The following is a 19254-nucleotide window of genomic DNA, read 5'->3' as shown; positions in this document are numbered from 1 at the left end:
ATTTTTTTCTTTAAAAAGGAACCTAACTTTTAGGGTGCGGCCTATATCCAAGCCAATACGGTACATTTTTTATTTATTCAACTTTATGTTTGTGTGTGGTGGGGTATTTAAGTGTGGGAACATGTGTATCTGGGTATGTTGGTGCCAAGTATCTGGTTGTGTTGGTGCATGTGTCTGGATTCTTACTGCTTTTTGCATTATTGCCAAATAATCTTCTACTAACACGCATTACACAGCTAAAAGTTCTTATTTTCTCTCAACAAAAAATGAATGAGGCACACACACACACACACACACACACATACAGTTCTGATAAAATGACCCACTGCATAAAAAACTTGGACACCTCTGACTTAAACCATTAATATACACTCAGTGAGGGTTCTATCCCAATGGGTTACTTTAAACCTTATGTTCATTTTCTGAAGTCACTTAAAGGTGTTGTTCCACCTTCTCTGCTGAATTTAACTTTATAGCAGAAAATGCAAAATTTTAAATATCATTCCTTGCACTGTTAAATTTCTAAACATTTACCACAATTCAACAAACAGATATGCAAAACATACAAGAGCGCTCAATTAAATGGAAGCCATTGGCATGTGCCATATTTGATTTGTCGCCTTATACTCTTCTTATTTCATTTGACCTCGATTGTGCACAGGAAAGGGAAAGATGTACAAGGGATAGCACAGATACCCAAACCACTTCTCTCCTGGTCTTATAGTATGTCCTTGCAGTTCTGGAAGAACAACTTACCGTATTTGCTCCATTATAAGACGACCCTGATTATAAGGCGACCCCCCAAATCTGAATATTAATTTAGGAAAAAAAGAAAAAGCCTGAATAGAAGACGACCCTATAGGAAAAAAGTTTTACCAGTAAATGTTAATTCATCTAAACTATTTTTTTTTTTTAATAAAAATATTTTGGTTTTATTTCCTTCTATTTTCCAACCTGCCCCCCCAGTTATGCACATCTGCCCCAGAAATGCCTTATACGCCCTATATGCCACTGTGCCCCATGATATGCCTTTTAATTCTCTAAATGCCACTGTGCCCCATGATATGCCTTTTAACCCCCTATATGCCACTGTGTCCCATGATATGCCTTTTGACCCCCTATGTGCCACTCTGCCTCCAGAAATGCCCTATACCCCTATATGCCACTCTGGCATTTAGAGGGTTAAAAGGCATATTATGGGGAAGAGTGGCATATAGGGAGGTTTAAGGCATTCAGGAGGCAGAGTGGCGTATAGAGGGTTAAAAAGGCATTTCTGGAGGCAGAGTGGCATTAAGGGGGTAAAACGGCATTTCACAGAGCACTCTGCCTCCAGAAATGCCTTATGCCCCCCATTTAACACTCCCTTGCCCCCCCCCCAACTTACCGGTGCTTCTGACTTCCCTGTCATGTAGCCGGGGCAGCGTGTAGATCCCACGCACTTACGCTGCAGCCGGAAGGAGGCGTGGCTAGCAGCGGGGGTTGTCTGCGTCCATCGCGCAGACCTTCCCCCGGCTGTCAGAGATCAGAGTTCCCCGCACCGGTTGCGGGGAACTCTGATCTCTGACAGCCGGGGAAGGTCCGAGCGATGGACGCAGGCAACCCCAGCTGCTAGCCACACCTCCTTCCGGCTGCAGCGGAAGTTGTCTACGCGAATCGCGTAGACATCTACACGCTGCCCCAGCTACACACCGGGGACTCAGAAGTACCGGTAAGTGGGGCGGGGGGGGGGGGGGGAGACAGGAGGATCCAGGTCCCCTGCAGCTGAGGGGGATCTGGATCTTAGTCGTCTCATAGTCAGACCTATTTGAGGTCTGATTATAAGACGACCCAGATTATAAGACGAGGGGTATTTTTCAGAGCATTTGCTCTGGAAAAAACCTCGTCTTATAATCGAGCAAATACGGTATATACCAAAGCTCATGTCCTACCATTTGCACAACAGATCAACTCTAACACTTATTTGCTGAAACCTACCCAAGACCATCAATCATCAGCATCTCCTCTTCTTTGCCCATACGGACACTGAGCAGAGAGCGGATTTGTCCCAGAGAAGCCAACAAATTAATAGTGTCTTCCACGGAGGCGGCGCTGATGGTGTAGGTTTTCCTCATGGCCCGTAAGAGCTCCCCGATGCTGTCATACTGTCGACGAAGAAGGCTGAACATAATGCGCACAAGTTCAGGGTCCTGGATGTGGTCTTCCTGAGCCCAAAGCACCATGGTCTGCGATATGAGCTCCTTCAATGTGGCTGCAAGAAGAAAAGTGAAGCGATTGTCAATGTAATTGTTTACATGATACTGTTTCTGTCTGGAAACGATAACCAAAGGTTGAACTTGATCTACTAGAAGTTACATATACTTTTAGTGACCTACATGGAAAGGAATGCATAAAGACTTCATCAAAGTACCTTCAACAGACTGGTAAAACTAAAAATGAGACACTTACAACCCTTATACTATGTAGTTCAGGTAAAATTATATAACATTAGCAAAACGTTAGTGCTTATGCGATGTTAGACATAATGACAAAATCGTAATGTAAGCCACTGTAATGTAATGCAACGTAATCTACCACTAGATGCCAGTATCACACAGCAGGAGAAAGCCAATGGCTTCCTATCAGATGTTCGTATGTAATATTTTAGGCGATAGGCAGTCCTGGTAGATTAGCAATGGCTGGGAAGATGCAATTTTACCCTGCACAAGTAGAGGCAATCGCGTACTGGTCGTGTCATATTCATAGTGCGAAGCAAAACTGATCTGCCTGGGATTAGATTTCATCTCCAACAAACCTTTTCACACTTGGAGCTCACTCATTAAAAGGCTAATACTATTAAACACAATATGCTCATTGGAACTGTTTAAAAGTAAACAAATGGAATATCCTATAACTGGCAAATCTTAAATCAAGCATGACCACTGGTTTCTTCGTTCCACCTTGAAAATATATATTTTACAGCCAGCATACTCATTAAAATGGAACATTAAGTTTGTGGTTTTTTATTTGTCATGCAGTGTAATTGCTTAGGAGATATTTAAACATTCTCCCCAAAGAAGCTGGAGATGGGTGACAGTCTGTGGCAGAGCCAGCGTTATCTGATCAGCTTAGCGGACACAACTGTAAAATGGAGTATATAGGAAAAGTGCCAGATCTGCATTAAATCATTAATACAGTTTGATCACACACACACACACACACACACACACACACAACAAAAACACAGCGATATTGCAGGAAACACTGCGAAAGGACACTGCTGGTGAGCTATATTTTCCATCTGTCCATCATTACGATATTTTGTCGATGGGAAAGATTTACAGTCATCAGTACACCATCAGATCACCCTGTCGGATAGCACTGGCCTCAAAGTGAATAAATGTGAGCATCTGAAGTATGCAGCCAAAATTATAAGCGTACGGCATCCAAATCATCTCTTTACTAAAGCTGTCGGGCTGCCAACAGGTGGTAGCATCTCCTCCACAGCTGTAAACAAGTCACAGGTTTTTTTTCATGCGTTATTGAAATATGACTCCCTGAACTGGGGATAAAATTAGCTCTGGTGTCTGATGGCTTATCACGATCTGTTGAGAGGGTACGTTTGGGAGGGCTTACCCTCACCCTAATAAGCTACTTCAATTTTTATTTTAGTTTACTTTTAGATATTAGCAGAGATTGAAGAGGATTAACAAGTGTCATATGTCACCTAAACCCAATGAATCTCAGCAACACGTTGCCAGTAACCTCAGACATCAGGCAAAGTTTTGTTAAGGAGCTTATATCACCCTAAACACCTCCAATTAACCCATGTCGTATTACAAGCAAGGTAATCTATATGTATTAATAGCCAAAACCTTCCAGTAACCCAGCTTTTCCCATGCAGAATTCTGAAGCAGAATGTCATCACAGACAAGTCAATCACACGGAAGCAACGTCAATATAAGTAGCATACACGAGAGGTGGGACAAGAAGTGATATGGAGCAGCTTGGGTAAGGTTGGATGGAAGGGAATCCATTAGCTTTAAATTATAACAAGCTCTGTAGAAAAAACATGACGTATTTCATTCTCTGTCATGATATTGCAATTTATGATGTAACTTTCCAACTTTTAACGCTGAAAATTAATGTATCAAAACTATTATAGCTTATGATTTTCACTTCTCCAAGGGAGGTGAGATATGTGGCAAACCTGGCACATGTAATCAATTCTCTTTCCTGAATTACTCTCCCTTTTTTTGGGGGGGGGGGGCTTGGGAGGAACAAACATGCAGATCCTAAGAACAGGAAAATAACATTGCTGCTTCTATGGTATACGAAAAGGTGTCTGATCAACATTAATGAATGCTACATACTTGGGGATTTCTCCTCCTCCTCTGCTGGGTCCTGTTCTTCTGTCTTTGACCGGCCTTTAATTTTGTATACCAATGTTCGGAGCCGACCTGTCCATGAAGTATCCTCCTCTTCCTCGTCCTCTTCATCTAGCGGAATGCCTTCATATCAACAAGAGGCAATACATTGTTCAATAAACATTCTTCAGTTCAGTTAAGCATTTCCAAATCTTTCTTTTTCACGATGCCCGTAACTGTCTGTATTCCATGAAATATGCCATAGTCTACAGTCACAGAAGAGCCAAATGGATGCAGGGAGACAGACCTGTGTCACAGAGGCTAAGAACTTAAGGTTCCCTTCTGCTACAACACTAGAGATGGAAGGTCCTAAGATGTTCGGTTGTCTCTATCTGATTCATCTCAGAATATCTTTGGAAGGATGGATGTTGTGGGCTTAAAAAAGCAAATATTTTTCAGTGCTTTTACATTAAACGGGAAGACTACAGCCACTGAACACACTTCTACTGCTTTGCTAAATAAATGTGTCACTAAAAGTCCAGGTAACCCAGTTAGACAATGAAAAAGTGCTCAAATACATTTAATAGAATTACCGCAATGTATAAGAAGATCCTCGTGGAACTCATAGAGCTCATCCCGTATCTCCTCCGGACAAGGACAGTTTTCTTGCAGTTGGAAGTTGAGCAACATGTTAATCTTAAAAATAAAAAATAGAATCATCGCTCACTGCAACAGCGTATCTTCAGAAAAATATTCATTGAAACACCACCGTACCTGCTCCTGTGGAGGTGACCGGAACTCCCTGGTTTTCTTGGCAGTCAGAGCCGCTGACATGTTAAGCGCCTGCATTAACTCATTGTAGCGGAATTTCTGATTGTGCTGTAGTTTTGACACAAAGTTATCAGAAAAGGAGACAATGGATTCAACTCTGTGTTTCAGCTCACAATCGCAAAAGTAATGAAGGAGCTCACACATCTGTAAAAGATAAGGAAACATCAATTGCAAACATATACAAGCACAATCTACACCTTCAAAGTACATTTGTTTAGTACACAAGAATCCTCAGTACCTCGAAAGAAGGTTGTCACTAGGAAAATAAAGACGGTTGTCTCACCCTGAATACTGGTGTTATCTTACTCCCGTCATGCAAGGACATCTAAAAGGTTTGGGAAAAAGGGCAGATGCCCAGGGCCCAAACATGTCACAGTAGTCATAACAGCTGAGTTTGACAAAGATGGAGAGATGAGACACTAGGGTACCGTAATAGAAGGAGGGGTACTGAGTGCAGGGCCGTAGGAAGGATGAGGCGAGAGAGACACTCACCTCGGGCGCAGCTGGGTGGGGGAGCACAGCCGCCCCGATCAGCAGCTGCAGCCTGCAGGACTGGTTGGGGAGATCACAATCTCCCTCTAACCGGCCCAACATTAGGGAGCGTCACTTCAGACCTCGGCTTCCGTGCTCCCTAATCCCTACGCGCCGGCAAATGATGCTGACCACAGGGATATGACGTCATCCCAGCACTCTGCATCAATAGCCGGTGCCTAGTTATGAGGGAGCACTAAAGCAGAAGCCTGGAGTGACAAACCTCGCACTCCCAAAATTGGATGGAGGATGGAAGGTGGAGGATGGAAGATGAGAAAGGTAAGAGATGGGGAGAAAGGGGTGTAAGGGCAGTGTATGTGTGTATATATGTGTGTTTTTGTAAGCTTGTGTGTATAAGAGCAGTGTAGGTATCTGTGTGTTTGTAAGCTGGTGTGTGTGTGTATGTGCATGTGTGTAAAGGGGTGTGTAAGGGCAGTTGTGTGTAAAGGGGCGTGTATGTGTATATGCGTGTTTATGGACAGATGTGTTTAAAGGCAGTGTATGAGTGTATATGCATGTTAATGGGCAGATATGTGTAAAGGCAACACGTATGGGCAGGTGTATGTAAGGGCAGTGTATGTGTATATGTGTGTTTATGGGCAGGTATGTATAAAGGTAGTGTAGGGCAGTCGTGTGTATACCAGTGTATGTGTATATGCGTGTTTATGGGCAAAAGGCGCTAGCTACAGCTCTGACTGAGTGAAGAGTGAATTAACTGGGGAACCCAGAGGTGGCAGGGGCAGTTTTAAAGGCATTTGTGACTTATGTAAGGAATGCCAGCATTTATAAAGGCTTTAATGACCTTTGGCAATAAGTTTGACAATAAACTTTACATTGTTCTACTGATACACCTAGGGGGTCGCATTGAAAACACATAACAAAAAAGTCATCAATATTTTAAAGGCAAGTTACCTGGAGCTTGACAGACTCCGGGAGTCGTGTCTGTAGCAAACCTTTTGGAGGTGCCTTTGCATCTCTTGTAGCCTTTTCCCCAGCTTCCACTGCCTTTTCTTCATCTTGTGCATCTTCTTCCTTCTCATATCTCTCTTCAATATCTTCGGGGTCACCAAAAACATTTGGGTCGATCAGCAGCAGGATCTGCCTAACATCTTCATCCTCAAAGACTCCCATAATGAGCAATGTGGCAATCAGCTTCAGCACGGGCACAAACTGGAATTCTACCTTACCCCCCACAGGGTCTCGGATGTGGTCACCACTACTTTGCACAGCTTCTGTTAGCATTCCAATGGCTTTCAACTTCAGGATGTCCACAGGAATCTCAGGGCCATGCTGCTGCCTCTCTTCACCAGTTAGTATAAAGCAGGGTATAGTAAAATGCAGGTCAGATTTCAAACAAGTACTGCACCCCACCCCTGGCAGGCCATGTCTCTTGGACTCATCAGGAAAGAGTTGGATCTGCCGAGTGTCATCAGTGATAGGAATAATAAATTCATTATTCATTATAAGCTTCCCCTCCTTGGCGGACTCCAGATAGATGCTTATAAGAAGGTCGTAGAAGCCAACACGTAGCAAGCCAGGAAGGTATTGGTTATCAATGGTGTAGAGTAGCTGGGACTGATCCACATGGCTACACAAGGCATGGGCTACACGATTATTGCCTAACGCACAAACTGCGCAGTACAGCTTCAAAGTGTGATAATGAAACTTCATCAGGTCTTCCTGCTCAGAGAGCTCTAAAATATCAATACACCTGATACACAAAGAAAAGAAAGAGAAATAAGGGCAAATACGTTTCATAAGACGACATGCAAGCAAGCTAGGATGTTTTATTGCATAAATCCCACTATTTCCAATAGACAAAGAGTAACTCTTTTTGACAACTTATTTATTGGTAGCATATAACTGAACTTGCCCACACGCTAGAATTCGCACATTACAACAGATGCCAAAATTCCAAGTCTTAGAAAACAGGCAAGATAGAAAAGAGATGGGAAGGTCCGAATCAGGGATTTTCCTCAAAAAGGGAAATGCTTCCCTTTACAATACATGGTGAATACAGTGTGCATAGGGACTGGACTACCCAGAGTGTAACTTTAAAGGGGGTAGTGAATGGGTGGAGAGTAAGCAGGAGAAGGTGGAAATTGAGCAGAACGTTTATTTGTAACTAAACGCTGCTCTCCTAACCTGGAGACTCCCAGGCATGGTGGTGATATGGTTTATGTCATCTTCCTCAATTATTGACAGTTTATGAAATAGACTTCAAGGCCTTTGTGTCTGTACAAGACCACTATGTACCAAGGATTACTGTCCAGCTATAATTTTGCATTTTAACAAGGTGTCTGGATGGTGGAACCAGTTGGAGCAGTACATTTAGTTTGACATAGATCACCCAATAACCACACATTATTATTATTAACCCTAAAGTATGTTTTAGAGTCTACTGCAATCTCTCATGTATTGTATTGGTGAGACAATGGTGTGTTTTGGGCAATACAAGCACATTAAACGGTTCTACATAGCACTGTACCATACTGCACTATGTGTGTGTGGTGCCCATCAAGATTTTATCCTATCTCATCGAGATGTTTTCCTAAGCGTCTCAGCTATAAAAGTATCCCACATGAGCCACAAAGAATTATTTAACAGCAAGGCACCTATTCTCTTCAGGTATGTGCAGCGCCATCATCTGCAATGACTCCAGACACTGCACCACCCAACCGTGCCTCTCGCTCACGCGCTCCGTCTCCACCTTCAGGAAGTTGTTTGGCATGCGGCTCCAGAGGACGGGCGTGATAGACTGCACGTCCAGCCGGGGAGGGCACTGCGGCACAGGGTTCTTCTCCTCACTCTTAAATATTGCAGCAGAAAGTGGCATAGTGTTCTGTTTACATGAAACAAAGAGGCAAAAAACTTAACACATAGGGATAAAACATATTCAGTGGTACAAATGGCTTCACACTAGCAAAGGGTTTTTTTTATTGAACCATTAACTGATTAATGAGGCCAGGGTGGCGTTTTAAGTGGCATGTTCTGTTTTTAGTGAATTGGCGAGGTGAGCACAGAAGGTTCCTCTTCTGGGACTCGTTCATTTAATCGAAAATCTGTCCCCTTTTCTACATGCAATTCCACGTTTGGCCAGAGGAGGCACATGAGATAATTCACAGCCAGATGTTCGGCAGGTTTTTCAGCCTCACTGGTCTGATTCTTAATTCCAACAGAGGTCAATCCATGGCATCCTTTCAGGTGAGTGACTGCATATATTTTATCGCAGCTTGGCCTGTGTTTCGTAAACTAGTTGTGTGGAATGTAACAAGCCTTTGTGATCAGAACTTAGCCTCACCAAAACTAGCTCTCCACAACGCATTACAGTTCATATAGAGATTGGCTGTCGTGGGATTTACCCGTCTGTCTCCGTATCTACTTAATGCCAGATTTGTTATGTAATATCATTTGATGGCAACAAACCCACCACATCTACCTCAAAAATATATAGCAAAAGTGCTTTTAGGCTCATATATTTAATTGCACCTGGATTTTTCTCCTTTGCAAAAGATACCAGCGTTCCCCTGCATAGACAGATTGCCAATGTTATAAATATATGGTGTTTGTTTGCTATTTTATTATTTATTCAATTACTAAAAAATTCGGAAGGCAGCTGAAGCATAAACACGTTGCGCATTTCATTTTCTCCTTAACCAGCTTTGCCGGCAGAACGACATTATCAGAAAGAAAGAAATATGACATGCCTTTAATTTTCCGAGCTCAAACTGGAAGAGATTTGTGCTGGTCGGCTGCAGGAAGACTGCTGGGAACAGCTTGGTGTTTGGCTCAACCTAAAAGGTGAGAAATGAGTTCGGAAAACTGTGTGAAACACTATAGTAATTCCCAACAAATAAAACGTAATTAGAAATGAAAACAGAAAGCCCATTGTTAGTCCACCCAATTATTTAATACCATTTTGTTGCATTTCCTTTATGATATTATAATCTGGACACATAATAAGGAAATAGGCTTTACTTTACAGCAACTACTAAAGATAGCTTGGAAGACAACAGCATTATACCCCAAAAGTAATACAGTTAAACTATAATAGTAAAATTACTGGTAAAGTAAGGAAGTTTAGTATACTGAGAGGGTGGTAGATAAGAGGAACAACCCTTCCTTCAGACCGGAATCCTCCGGGTCATGGGAGCGGGGTCTTGACACGCCCCACTCCCCGCCCATTTCCTTTAAATGGGGGTGTTTCCCACTGCCATTGGCAGGAACTCCCCCTGACGTCAACGGGAACTCCCCCTGACGTCAGTCCCGGCCGCGTCCCGCAAGGCAAGGCTCCGGGTAGCCGGAGCCCAGAAGTTCCCAGGTATGCTAATAGCGTTACGGTGATTTAAAGGTGTAGGGGATAGGCATATGGCTCCTGAATCTAAGGTAAAACCAAAGACTGATTAAGATTTGACTCTGGCAACAGGAAAAATCAGCAGAAGAGTTGGAGCGAATGAGTCTTCGTCCCTTCGTAGGGTACAACTAACACAAATACAAAGCAAATTTAGTACTTACAAACAACCTAAACCTCATTTGAATCGTGACACATGTAGTTCTCTGTCAATGGAGTTGAGCACAACTGCCTTACAGTTACCTAACATTACTAGAGGTGTGGGCATTATCATATCACTTTCTGGCATTATATTTTACATGGTTTAAGATGAAAACAAAGACCATACCTGATAGCAGGTTCCAAGCTCTTTCCCATTAGCTGTGAATGACAGCAGTCCAGTAGCCAGGTCCACAAGGCACCCGATTTCAACATCTACATTGTTGCGGCTGGACCTCTGGGAGCCAGTGGAAAGATCACCTCCCCAAACCATGTAACAATTACTTCGTTTAACACTGAAAGAGCAAGGCAAACAATATATGACCAATGGCTGAACGCGTATGTGTGTTGATGTGTACATATACATATGACATAGCGGTATATAACCTACGTCATTTACATATTTACTGCTGAACCCAAAGCTTCCCAGGGCCAGGCTGTTTGGTCAGTCACTCCTCGGTCTCTTAGCCACTAACCCGATGACATTCTCACTTAGTCTTTAGTGGTACATATATTAACATATTAACCGTGGAAATGCTGGTTTAGATCGCTACAGTGGAACAATATTGGATTAAGTGACTGAACCAAAGCTAGTTCACTGTAATGCATGACTGAGCCCAAACTGTAGCTGTTAAGGCTTTTAGTGCATATCTCAATAACGTCAGGATTTCCAGTATAACAACCTCACAAACATATAAAAGCAGACAGCGGTAAAGCAGGGCCTGAAATTATGTCTAGAATCGAGGGACGCAAAAGGATTGCCTTTTTTTTACCTCTCGTGGACTCTTCCTCTCTCATCCCCTAAAGTGACAGTCACAGTGCAGTTCTTGCTCAGGTCAAACTTTTCACTGTAGAAGTGGTAATCTGGGGTCACCCATCCAACCCACACTGAGGATGGATCCTGACCCGCAAATATTCTCACAGAGTAATAATAAGACTGCAAGGAAATGCAACACACAGTGGATTATAAGAAAATATATTTATTTACTCAGACTCTCAATCAATACACCCCTTGTGCATTTGTTTTAAACTTTTCAAGTCAGCATAGTATTCATGGGTCGGCAAAGAGCCCCATTCCTGGGCAAGGCTTGTGGAATCTACACGATAGTGGGCCAGGCCTTCTTGCCCAACCTCAGTGCCTGACCTCACAAACACTCCTTTGTCTGAATGGGAACACTCCAAAGAGTGGAAGCTGTTATGGCAGCTAAGCGGGATGTCCAACAAGTTAATATAGGTGTGATGGTCAGGTGTCCACACATTTTTGGTCAGTGTATGTAAATACATGCACATGAGAGGGTATCATTCTATAAGACACAGCTAATGAATACTGTGGTCATAACTGAAATGGGCTTATGTATGACTGGTGAATAAAGTTAACTGCACAAGAACAAAATAGTTGAATACTTACTGTAGTAGTATGTGAAGTTGCTTCCTGAAGTTGGTTTCTGTAAAATAGACGGAATTCTTTTAACAAAACATTTACAGCATTTTATTAGTCTAAAAATTAATTTGGAACAGATACACACTCACAAAAGTAATTGTGAACCAACAGAGAATAAATCATTTCAAGCACTAACAATATGTTAGAATGTGAAGGAAGACAAAATCCAGCAGCAGGCTACCTCTTGGGGAAGTTCTCGTCGCCAATGAATGCAGAGTGGAACTCGACAGGCATACTCAGCCTGCAGTATATCATATCTTCGTTGCTGTTCTGGGTACCAAATGTTTTGTGTGTGACCTTCAGGCACGGAGGGCTTTCTACTGTCCCATCTTTCCTTGTTACCTGAAAATGAAAAATATATCAAAATGACTGAAATCTCCCTAGCATGAGTGGGTCCTACTGACAGCAAATGAGGTTCCCCCTAATTCATCAACCTTCATAACACAGGCCATAGTTCCAAGTATAATAAATGTGTTCTCTGATTGTAGTAAGCACAGGTCATATTGGATGGAGCTGTAATAAATACAAATCTCAACTAGCTAAGGGAAGAGAGAAAATTAACCCCCAACACATATACACCTTTACTCTCATTAATTAGACCTCTATATTACTCAATTTATACAATCGTATGTACAGGTGCAGGTAGGAATCCTCCCATGATTTTATCAATGGCCAGAGTACCAAAATGCCACAGGCCCATGTCCTCCCTAAAATAATGACATATTTCATATGCAGTGTACAATTATAAAAGTGTCCTTATGGTGTAAATATCGGGGACAGAGTTCTATATATATATATATATATATATATATATATATATATATATAATATTTAAAGAGCATTTTCAAGTTAAGAAAAAAACATCTGATTTTGGTTGTGTGTATGCAGGATTACATAGTACTCAGTATACAGAATGAGAGAACTCTAGGTAAATTCTAAGTGTGGAATCTCGAGCTGTTTTTCTGTCACATTAACAGCCTGGTGACAGGAAACATTACCGACAGATGGGTGCGTTAGGGCATCACGACACAGAACAAGTCTTTACCTCTATGTGAGGATGATCTTTTGGCACATTTACAAAAGTGGGTAAGCGTTTGCTGAACCACATGGCAACATCTCTGTTCGTATTGACAGCAAAGGGTTGGAAACCCTCCTGCAGTCCGCACATTGTATAGAACTTGAAGGTGCTGGCATCTCTTCCCAGGTTCATGCGTCCGATCTGAGACAATCCCAAGGAACATACAGGAACAAAACCTACAGAACACAACGGAAGGGAAAACCAGTGTTGGTGTGAAGGTAGAGCAGATGACAAGCTCAGTGGAAACTAATCTCTTTATTGCCGTACCAAAAGCAAGACTGTCAACTATCTCTATCTTAATAAAAAACCACAATGACTGACTTATTTCCTGTATTCTACAAAGGGTAGTCACGTCCTACCACCCCCGAGAAGATGCTGCACTGGATCTCGACCTAAAGGTTTACAACACTAAGATGTTTGATGTATGAAGACATCTTGTAAGAATCGGTTTACAGACATATCATCAGAGTACAGATGTAATTAAGGAACATTCTGATGGTTCTCTGTAATGTGTAAGCATGCAATGCACATGGCCCGGTCGCAATTTATACAGCTGCCAGCTAGAAGAAAATGATACTTAAAGTGGCTGGAACTTCTTGGTAGCAGATCAGAGCTGGTTTATTACAGCGAGCCAAAGCACCAGTGTATACGGAGAGAGATTACATCTTTAGGAAAATAGTTTGCTGCATGCCAAGGTCTGAATTAGCCAACTCCATTTGCTAATTAAAGAATAAATGACGTACAATATACATATATCTTTTTGAACAGCAATTAATTTGTTGGCTTCTGATGCAACAAGGCAGTCCAATTCATATTTCTAAGATTAAAATGAAGAGACCTGATATAAATTCTTAAAAAAACACATTAGTGAGATGGATTCAGCCACTTGCAATTTCTTGGGCCTCTGCTCACAACCTAATTCGGTTTGAGGTAATGAAGCATGGAAGAATTTCAAAACAGTTATTTTTCTGAGCGCTTTGCATAGTTCAGAGAAGAAGCAGGTACATTAAATGTCAAGTATTTTTTATAAAAAAACGCTGCATTATGTATCCTAATTTTCCAATGACACAGTAACATCAGCCTAAACTGCACCTCTTGCCTGAATGCTGCATTGGGCAAAAGAAGTAATCAGTATACTCTAGCCCATAACACAAATCCATTTGTGCACATGCAATGGACTCTATTCACTAAAGGGAGGATTGGAAGCAGAGTTTTCTGAAGAGTTATGTTTGAGCTCTTTCACTTCACTAGACATTATGAAGGTCCTGTCCCAAATGAGCTTCTGCTGTAGAAAGACCTTGGTTAGCCCCATATAATGTGTAGTGAAATGAGCGAGATTTCTTCAAAGTCTCGTTAAACTATGCATTATACAGTGACCAAAAAAATAAGAGGGTCGCCACTGACTTGTTGTTTACATGAAGATATTACCTTACCATACTGTTGCTTTAGGGCAAATGTATCAATATGCAATGGGATTACAAAGACTTTACACTTTCTATCCTACTTAATGCAGCAAGAAGAACTGTCTGGCATTAAACCAATGGTGACCTCACAACAGTGACAAATCAGCATTGTAATTTAATTTAAAACTGGACATAAAAATGAATTATCAAGTACATATCCAGCAAACGCAGCCTGCAGCTCAATAATGTCTATCTCCTGGATTTAAAAAGCCTTCCAGGTTTCTTGAGTAGCCATCTCTGAAACATTTCATTACTAATGCAGAGTAATGATTGAACATTGTGCGCGGCTACCGAATTGATCACCACCTGGATAAGAGCCACATCCAATGCTGGTGATTGTATCTGAGCTTTCTTGCTGATTAATAACACCAGTGCCTCATGCATAAAGCTTAGAGCTTTATGTCTGTTACACACATTCAATTAACAAGACATAAGCCACACTAAAGTTTGGTCACAGCAAGACTGAAGGGGCTACTTAACAACTACGATTATACTTTACTAGCTAACTGAACTGCACTGGGTTGCAAGTTTTCAAGACTTTTTAGGTCCCTTTTCAGGCCCAATCTAAGCCAACAAAGATATCAACTTTACTTTTCTTTTCCAAGGGCTAACATGGCATAACCATGCACTTCTACTTTTATACAGTCTTGTTCTGTCAAAAGCTGATACAACAAACCATTTCTAAGTCTTTTGACAAGACATTGGAACCGGGGGGTTCCCAGGTATAGTTGCACATTGCAAGCTTTTACTCACCATTCTCAATTTCAAAGTCAGCAAATGCCAGTTCGGACCCTTGATTGGTGATGAGCATCTCCCCATTGAGTGTAAAGATCATAGATTTGTCTTCCAAGTTAATCATGCAACCCACCACGTCTCCTGGCTGCCAGTTCCGACCAAAGAAAGAGCTTCCCATGTTCCAGCACTGGCCCTGTTTTGAGTAATGGGTGTTTGAACAAACCAGTTCCCCATATGCCATTTACATAACAACCAGGGTGTAATGCCTTGCCTCACCACTTATATTCCAATCTTGCTTTATTGACATTGAAATAAAAGCTTTGTGGTTGAAACTGTGGCCTGTATCCCTAACACAATCTTAAAGCATATACTTTCAGTGCATTCTAAATCCTTTCATGTTTTCTGCCTTCTGACCCAAGACAAATTGGCAGCCATAATAGATGGCTACATTTCACTACTACATTTTGATCTTTAATATTTTCCAAGTGCCAATCTGCCCTGGTGACTAGATATGTGATCAGACTTCTTGACATGCTCTTTGTTTGTGATTTACTTTGTAGCTTTAAGATTAAATATCAAGTAGCCCACATATTTAGGAGAACCTTAGTATCCAATAAACAGTCATAACTGTAAAGGACAATACATTGAATATATGACATAGAAAATAACTATTCATCGTGTCTATTGTATGAACATATCCATTATTTCGTCTACAATTTCCTTAGTTATTTAAAGAGAAGAAGAAATGGTTCTCACCCTACTTCCTTCAAATACAAAGGCCTGGTCATCTGCACCGAGCTCGACATCAGGTCTACATCCAGGTCTGGCCCAGCCGACACGCATGTCACCTCCAGTCACCACTTCAAACTCAAAATACCACTTTCCTGTTTTCACAGCATACGTCGTCTCCACCCTGAAGAAGCGAATCTTATCTATGCTGACCCGCTCCATCATTTGGTCAGCTGTAGGTAAATAAATAGAAACTTAGTGCGTTTTAAAAGGACTATATATCCATACTGTGAACAGCTTGGATAATGCATATGAAAATGTAGGAGTAAAATATTTTTAGTTGAGTTGTTCACAGCAGACCTCCAATTAACATACATTTGGATCCACACTAGCATGACTTGGAATGAAGGACTCTGCTGAGGATAAGGTAGGTCTAACCTAAAGTTGCAGTGAGAGACCGTTAGCAGGTAAAATAAAAAGCATCGATAGTCCAAAACCTCCCCTGTCATGTGTAGATTTAGCCCAAAACCACTACACATCAAAAGTAATAGAAAATGAAAAAGTTCTTACTGATTTCTTGGTCTGGTGGCTCAATGTTATACCCGTAGCCAATAAATGTTCTTACAGCTTCACGCAGACTGTCTCGATTTGATTTCTTAGTCCGTTCATCTAGTAAAGCATATGGCACCAAGCGCGGGTTTCGTTTGTTTTTTAGGTCCTAAAGGACATATACAGTTAAATTTAAGGTTCAATAAAAGCAGCAAGAAGACCAATAATAGAAATGCACATGACATATTGTCTCACTCTGGCCTTAACAGATAAAATGGCAATTATATATACCTATATATAAAGAGAGTAAATATATATTTCTTAGATATATTTTTGCACTTTATTTGTGAAGCCCTTAATTTTTTCCTACACTTTATTGACAATAATGAAGTTTTCAATCAGACAAGATTTCTACGTCTTAGGAAAATGGGCCAATCTACTGAAGTAAACGATATTCCAATGAGGAAGGATTTGGTTTCGCAACCAGGGGAATGGTGATATACACCAGATACGTTTAAGGACAAGATAAATGGTTTTAAAAAGCATTGTTTTTATTACGTTAATTCAGTTTGTTCAGTGCAGGTAAATTTGGTAATTCCGTGGGCTTGTATCTTTGTTTTGTGTGAATTAGAAAAATAAAGAATGGAGAAACAGTAGGTACCTGCATTTATTCCACTCTACACAAAAAAAATCTGATGATCTTTAAGGATTAACTCCTGCGCACATCTTACCTGTTGAATGCCATAGGTCCATCCTTGTTTAATTCTATCTTTTGCCCATACGTTGTGTGCATTCTCTGCAAGTTTATCAACTAGAACTTCTTGTGCTGGTAACAGTTTAACATCAGAGAGGTCCAGTGGGGCAGGTTTGTAACCATTGGACATTATGTAGCTGGAACACAAAATCTTTACTTAGTTAACCTGGAACTGGATTTCTTTACGCAACTTGTGCACATATATCTAACATACTTGCGCTGTGGACTACAATGGCACTATATAAAATAATATTAATAACAATAGCGTTTTTGCAAAAGAAAGAAGCCATACACAACTCCAATAATTCAAGAACGCATACAGATTAACGTTGTGAGGCAAAGAGCAGACAGACAGAAACGTAAGTGAAGATAGCGGACTCAGGGCATCATGACTGCATGTTGACTACTCATGTCTGCTTTTGCTTTGAATAATACCAGTAAAAATTGCCCTCATAAGCAGGAATACACTAAGGATATCTATTTATTTCTATTAAAAGATAAAAGGCATTCTGTTTACTATGGTATTTTATGAATGATTTCCTCAAAACCCTTGGATCCCAGAAAACAGAGCCTACCAGCAGATGGAGAGATTTGCTGTACCCACCGTGCCATTAGTGTAAAGCACAGTAAGCGATACGGATGACATAATATTCATTCACAAGCCAACAAACGTGGTAGGTCAGGTTGGCAACATTATCTGGGACTATTTTCATTCCTTGAATGTCTCTGCATTTACTTTTTAGGTTACTTTTGGTAAAAGTAGATCTGTCTCACATACTTCTTAGGGAGTTTAACTTTCTTCAGGTTTTCTTCAGCTGCTTGGTTTGAGTGAACAATGAGACATCCCAGAGCCAAGAGAGTTCTGTGGAGAAGAACATCTATATCAGACTATGTTATATTTCCAGAGACTCATTCATGAGTATGATCACAGGCAAAAAGGTGATTAATTCACATGCGAGAGCCAGAGTGACACAAATACCCCTTGTGGACAAAGCATTTAAGTAAAAGTCATACCTAGAAACCTAGAATCATTTGGCCCATCTGGTCTGCTAATTTGGCCCAATGTTGGCCCAATAAATGGTATCACATTTAAGGAAAGACTTTATCTTCTCTTGGACCAATATGACTATAACTATTATCCTAGGAAACAAAAAAATATACACACTATTGTGGCGCCCCTGATGGCAGCCACCCCAACAACCCTCCATTGATGTTGAAGGTCTGGATAACCCTTATTGCCTGTTGATTCAAATGCTGCACTGAACTAAGGAAGAAAATAAACATTACCACTTATTTGTATGCTATTATTTTACTTAAAAAACGCTTTGTAAATTAAGTGTCTGGATGCATGATTAGGAAGCAGTATATTTCTAATAAAATGCATGGGCTACACATGGTTGTGAGAAAAAGATGATCCAAACTCACTTAAGTGTCTCGGTGGACATTTGCAGATTGTAATTCTTCTCAGTTTCTGGTAGCTTCGAGAATTCTACCAAACAAGGATGTTGTCTTTTATTATCATCTCGCAGCTGTACAAAAACAAAACGGTGTTACACGGTCTATTCACACACAACACATTTTAAGGACAGCAAAAATATATATATATATATATCTTTTAATGGGAACACCGACTAGACTAGCTCTGCAATACAGAGATTACGGATCATTCACTAAGAACAGGAGAGAAAATTTGTTACAAAAGCAGCGGTATTGCAGTATGAATACAGACAGTGTAACATATTTAATAATATTTTCGGACAGTCCTCCAAAGTCTCCGGCCTCCACAAAGAAGTCGGCTTTCCTGGCAAAATGCTTGCAGGGTCAGGGTTGCTCTTGCTTTGTGGCAGCGCCATTGCTTCACCCTTCGGCCTGCCATTGTGATTTTCGCCTCTCCCCACAGCTTGGTCAGCCAGTTTTGTCGTCACACGCAAACACGGAATCATTCCATTACCTTGCCGTAGATCCAACCAAGCTCAATTTTGTTCATGCCCCACAGCTCATGGATATTTTCGGCAAGCTTATCTCGGATCTTCTCAAGGTGAGGAGGTAAAACAATCTAAGTAGATAGACTTACAATTAATGTGAAGATTTGCCATGCAAGTTCTCATCAGTATTCCAAACAATCCCAAATTAGGTGTGCACAGGATGATTTTGAAAATAAGGGGACAGGTAATATAAGTTCAGAAAAATTATTCAAACACTAATGTATACTATAAGAGGCCAATCTCTATATCCATATACCAATAATTAA

The 19254-nt window shown here is 41.1% G+C and overlaps 1 protein-coding gene across 1 annotated transcript in view; it reads right to left on the bottom strand.

Annotated features, from left to right (window-relative positions):
• The window catches only part of LOC149284634 (ryanodine receptor 3-like), a 147394-nt gene that overhangs the window by 99967 nt on the left and 28173 nt on the right, over window positions 1-19254 (bottom strand). The window contains 19 exon segments of the mRNA XM_089496281.1: window positions 1975-2248; window positions 4350-4487; window positions 4937-5039; window positions 5118-5318; window positions 6618-7416; window positions 8321-8547; window positions 9413-9499; window positions 10385-10550; window positions 11028-11191; window positions 11663-11699; window positions 11877-12037; window positions 12741-12949; window positions 14990-15164; window positions 15728-15933; window positions 16271-16418; window positions 16981-17140; window positions 17782-17865; window positions 18429-18532; window positions 18955-19059. Coding sequence (XP_089352407.1) covers window positions 1975-2248; window positions 4350-4487; window positions 4937-5039; window positions 5118-5318; window positions 6618-7416; window positions 8321-8547; window positions 9413-9499; window positions 10385-10550; window positions 11028-11191; window positions 11663-11699; window positions 11877-12037; window positions 12741-12949; window positions 14990-15164; window positions 15728-15933; window positions 16271-16418; window positions 16981-17140; window positions 17782-17865; window positions 18429-18532; window positions 18955-19059 — 3548 coding nt within the window.

The sequence above is a fragment of the Sceloporus occidentalis genome, unplaced genomic scaffold (assembly GCF_023333645.1).
Source record: "Sceloporus occidentalis isolate IW3139 unplaced genomic scaffold, rSceOcc1.0.p SCAF_89, whole genome shotgun sequence".
Classification (NCBI taxonomy): Eukaryota; Metazoa; Chordata; class Lepidosauria; order Squamata; family Phrynosomatidae; genus Sceloporus; species Sceloporus occidentalis.
This window is presented reverse-complemented; position numbering and strand designations above follow the sequence as displayed.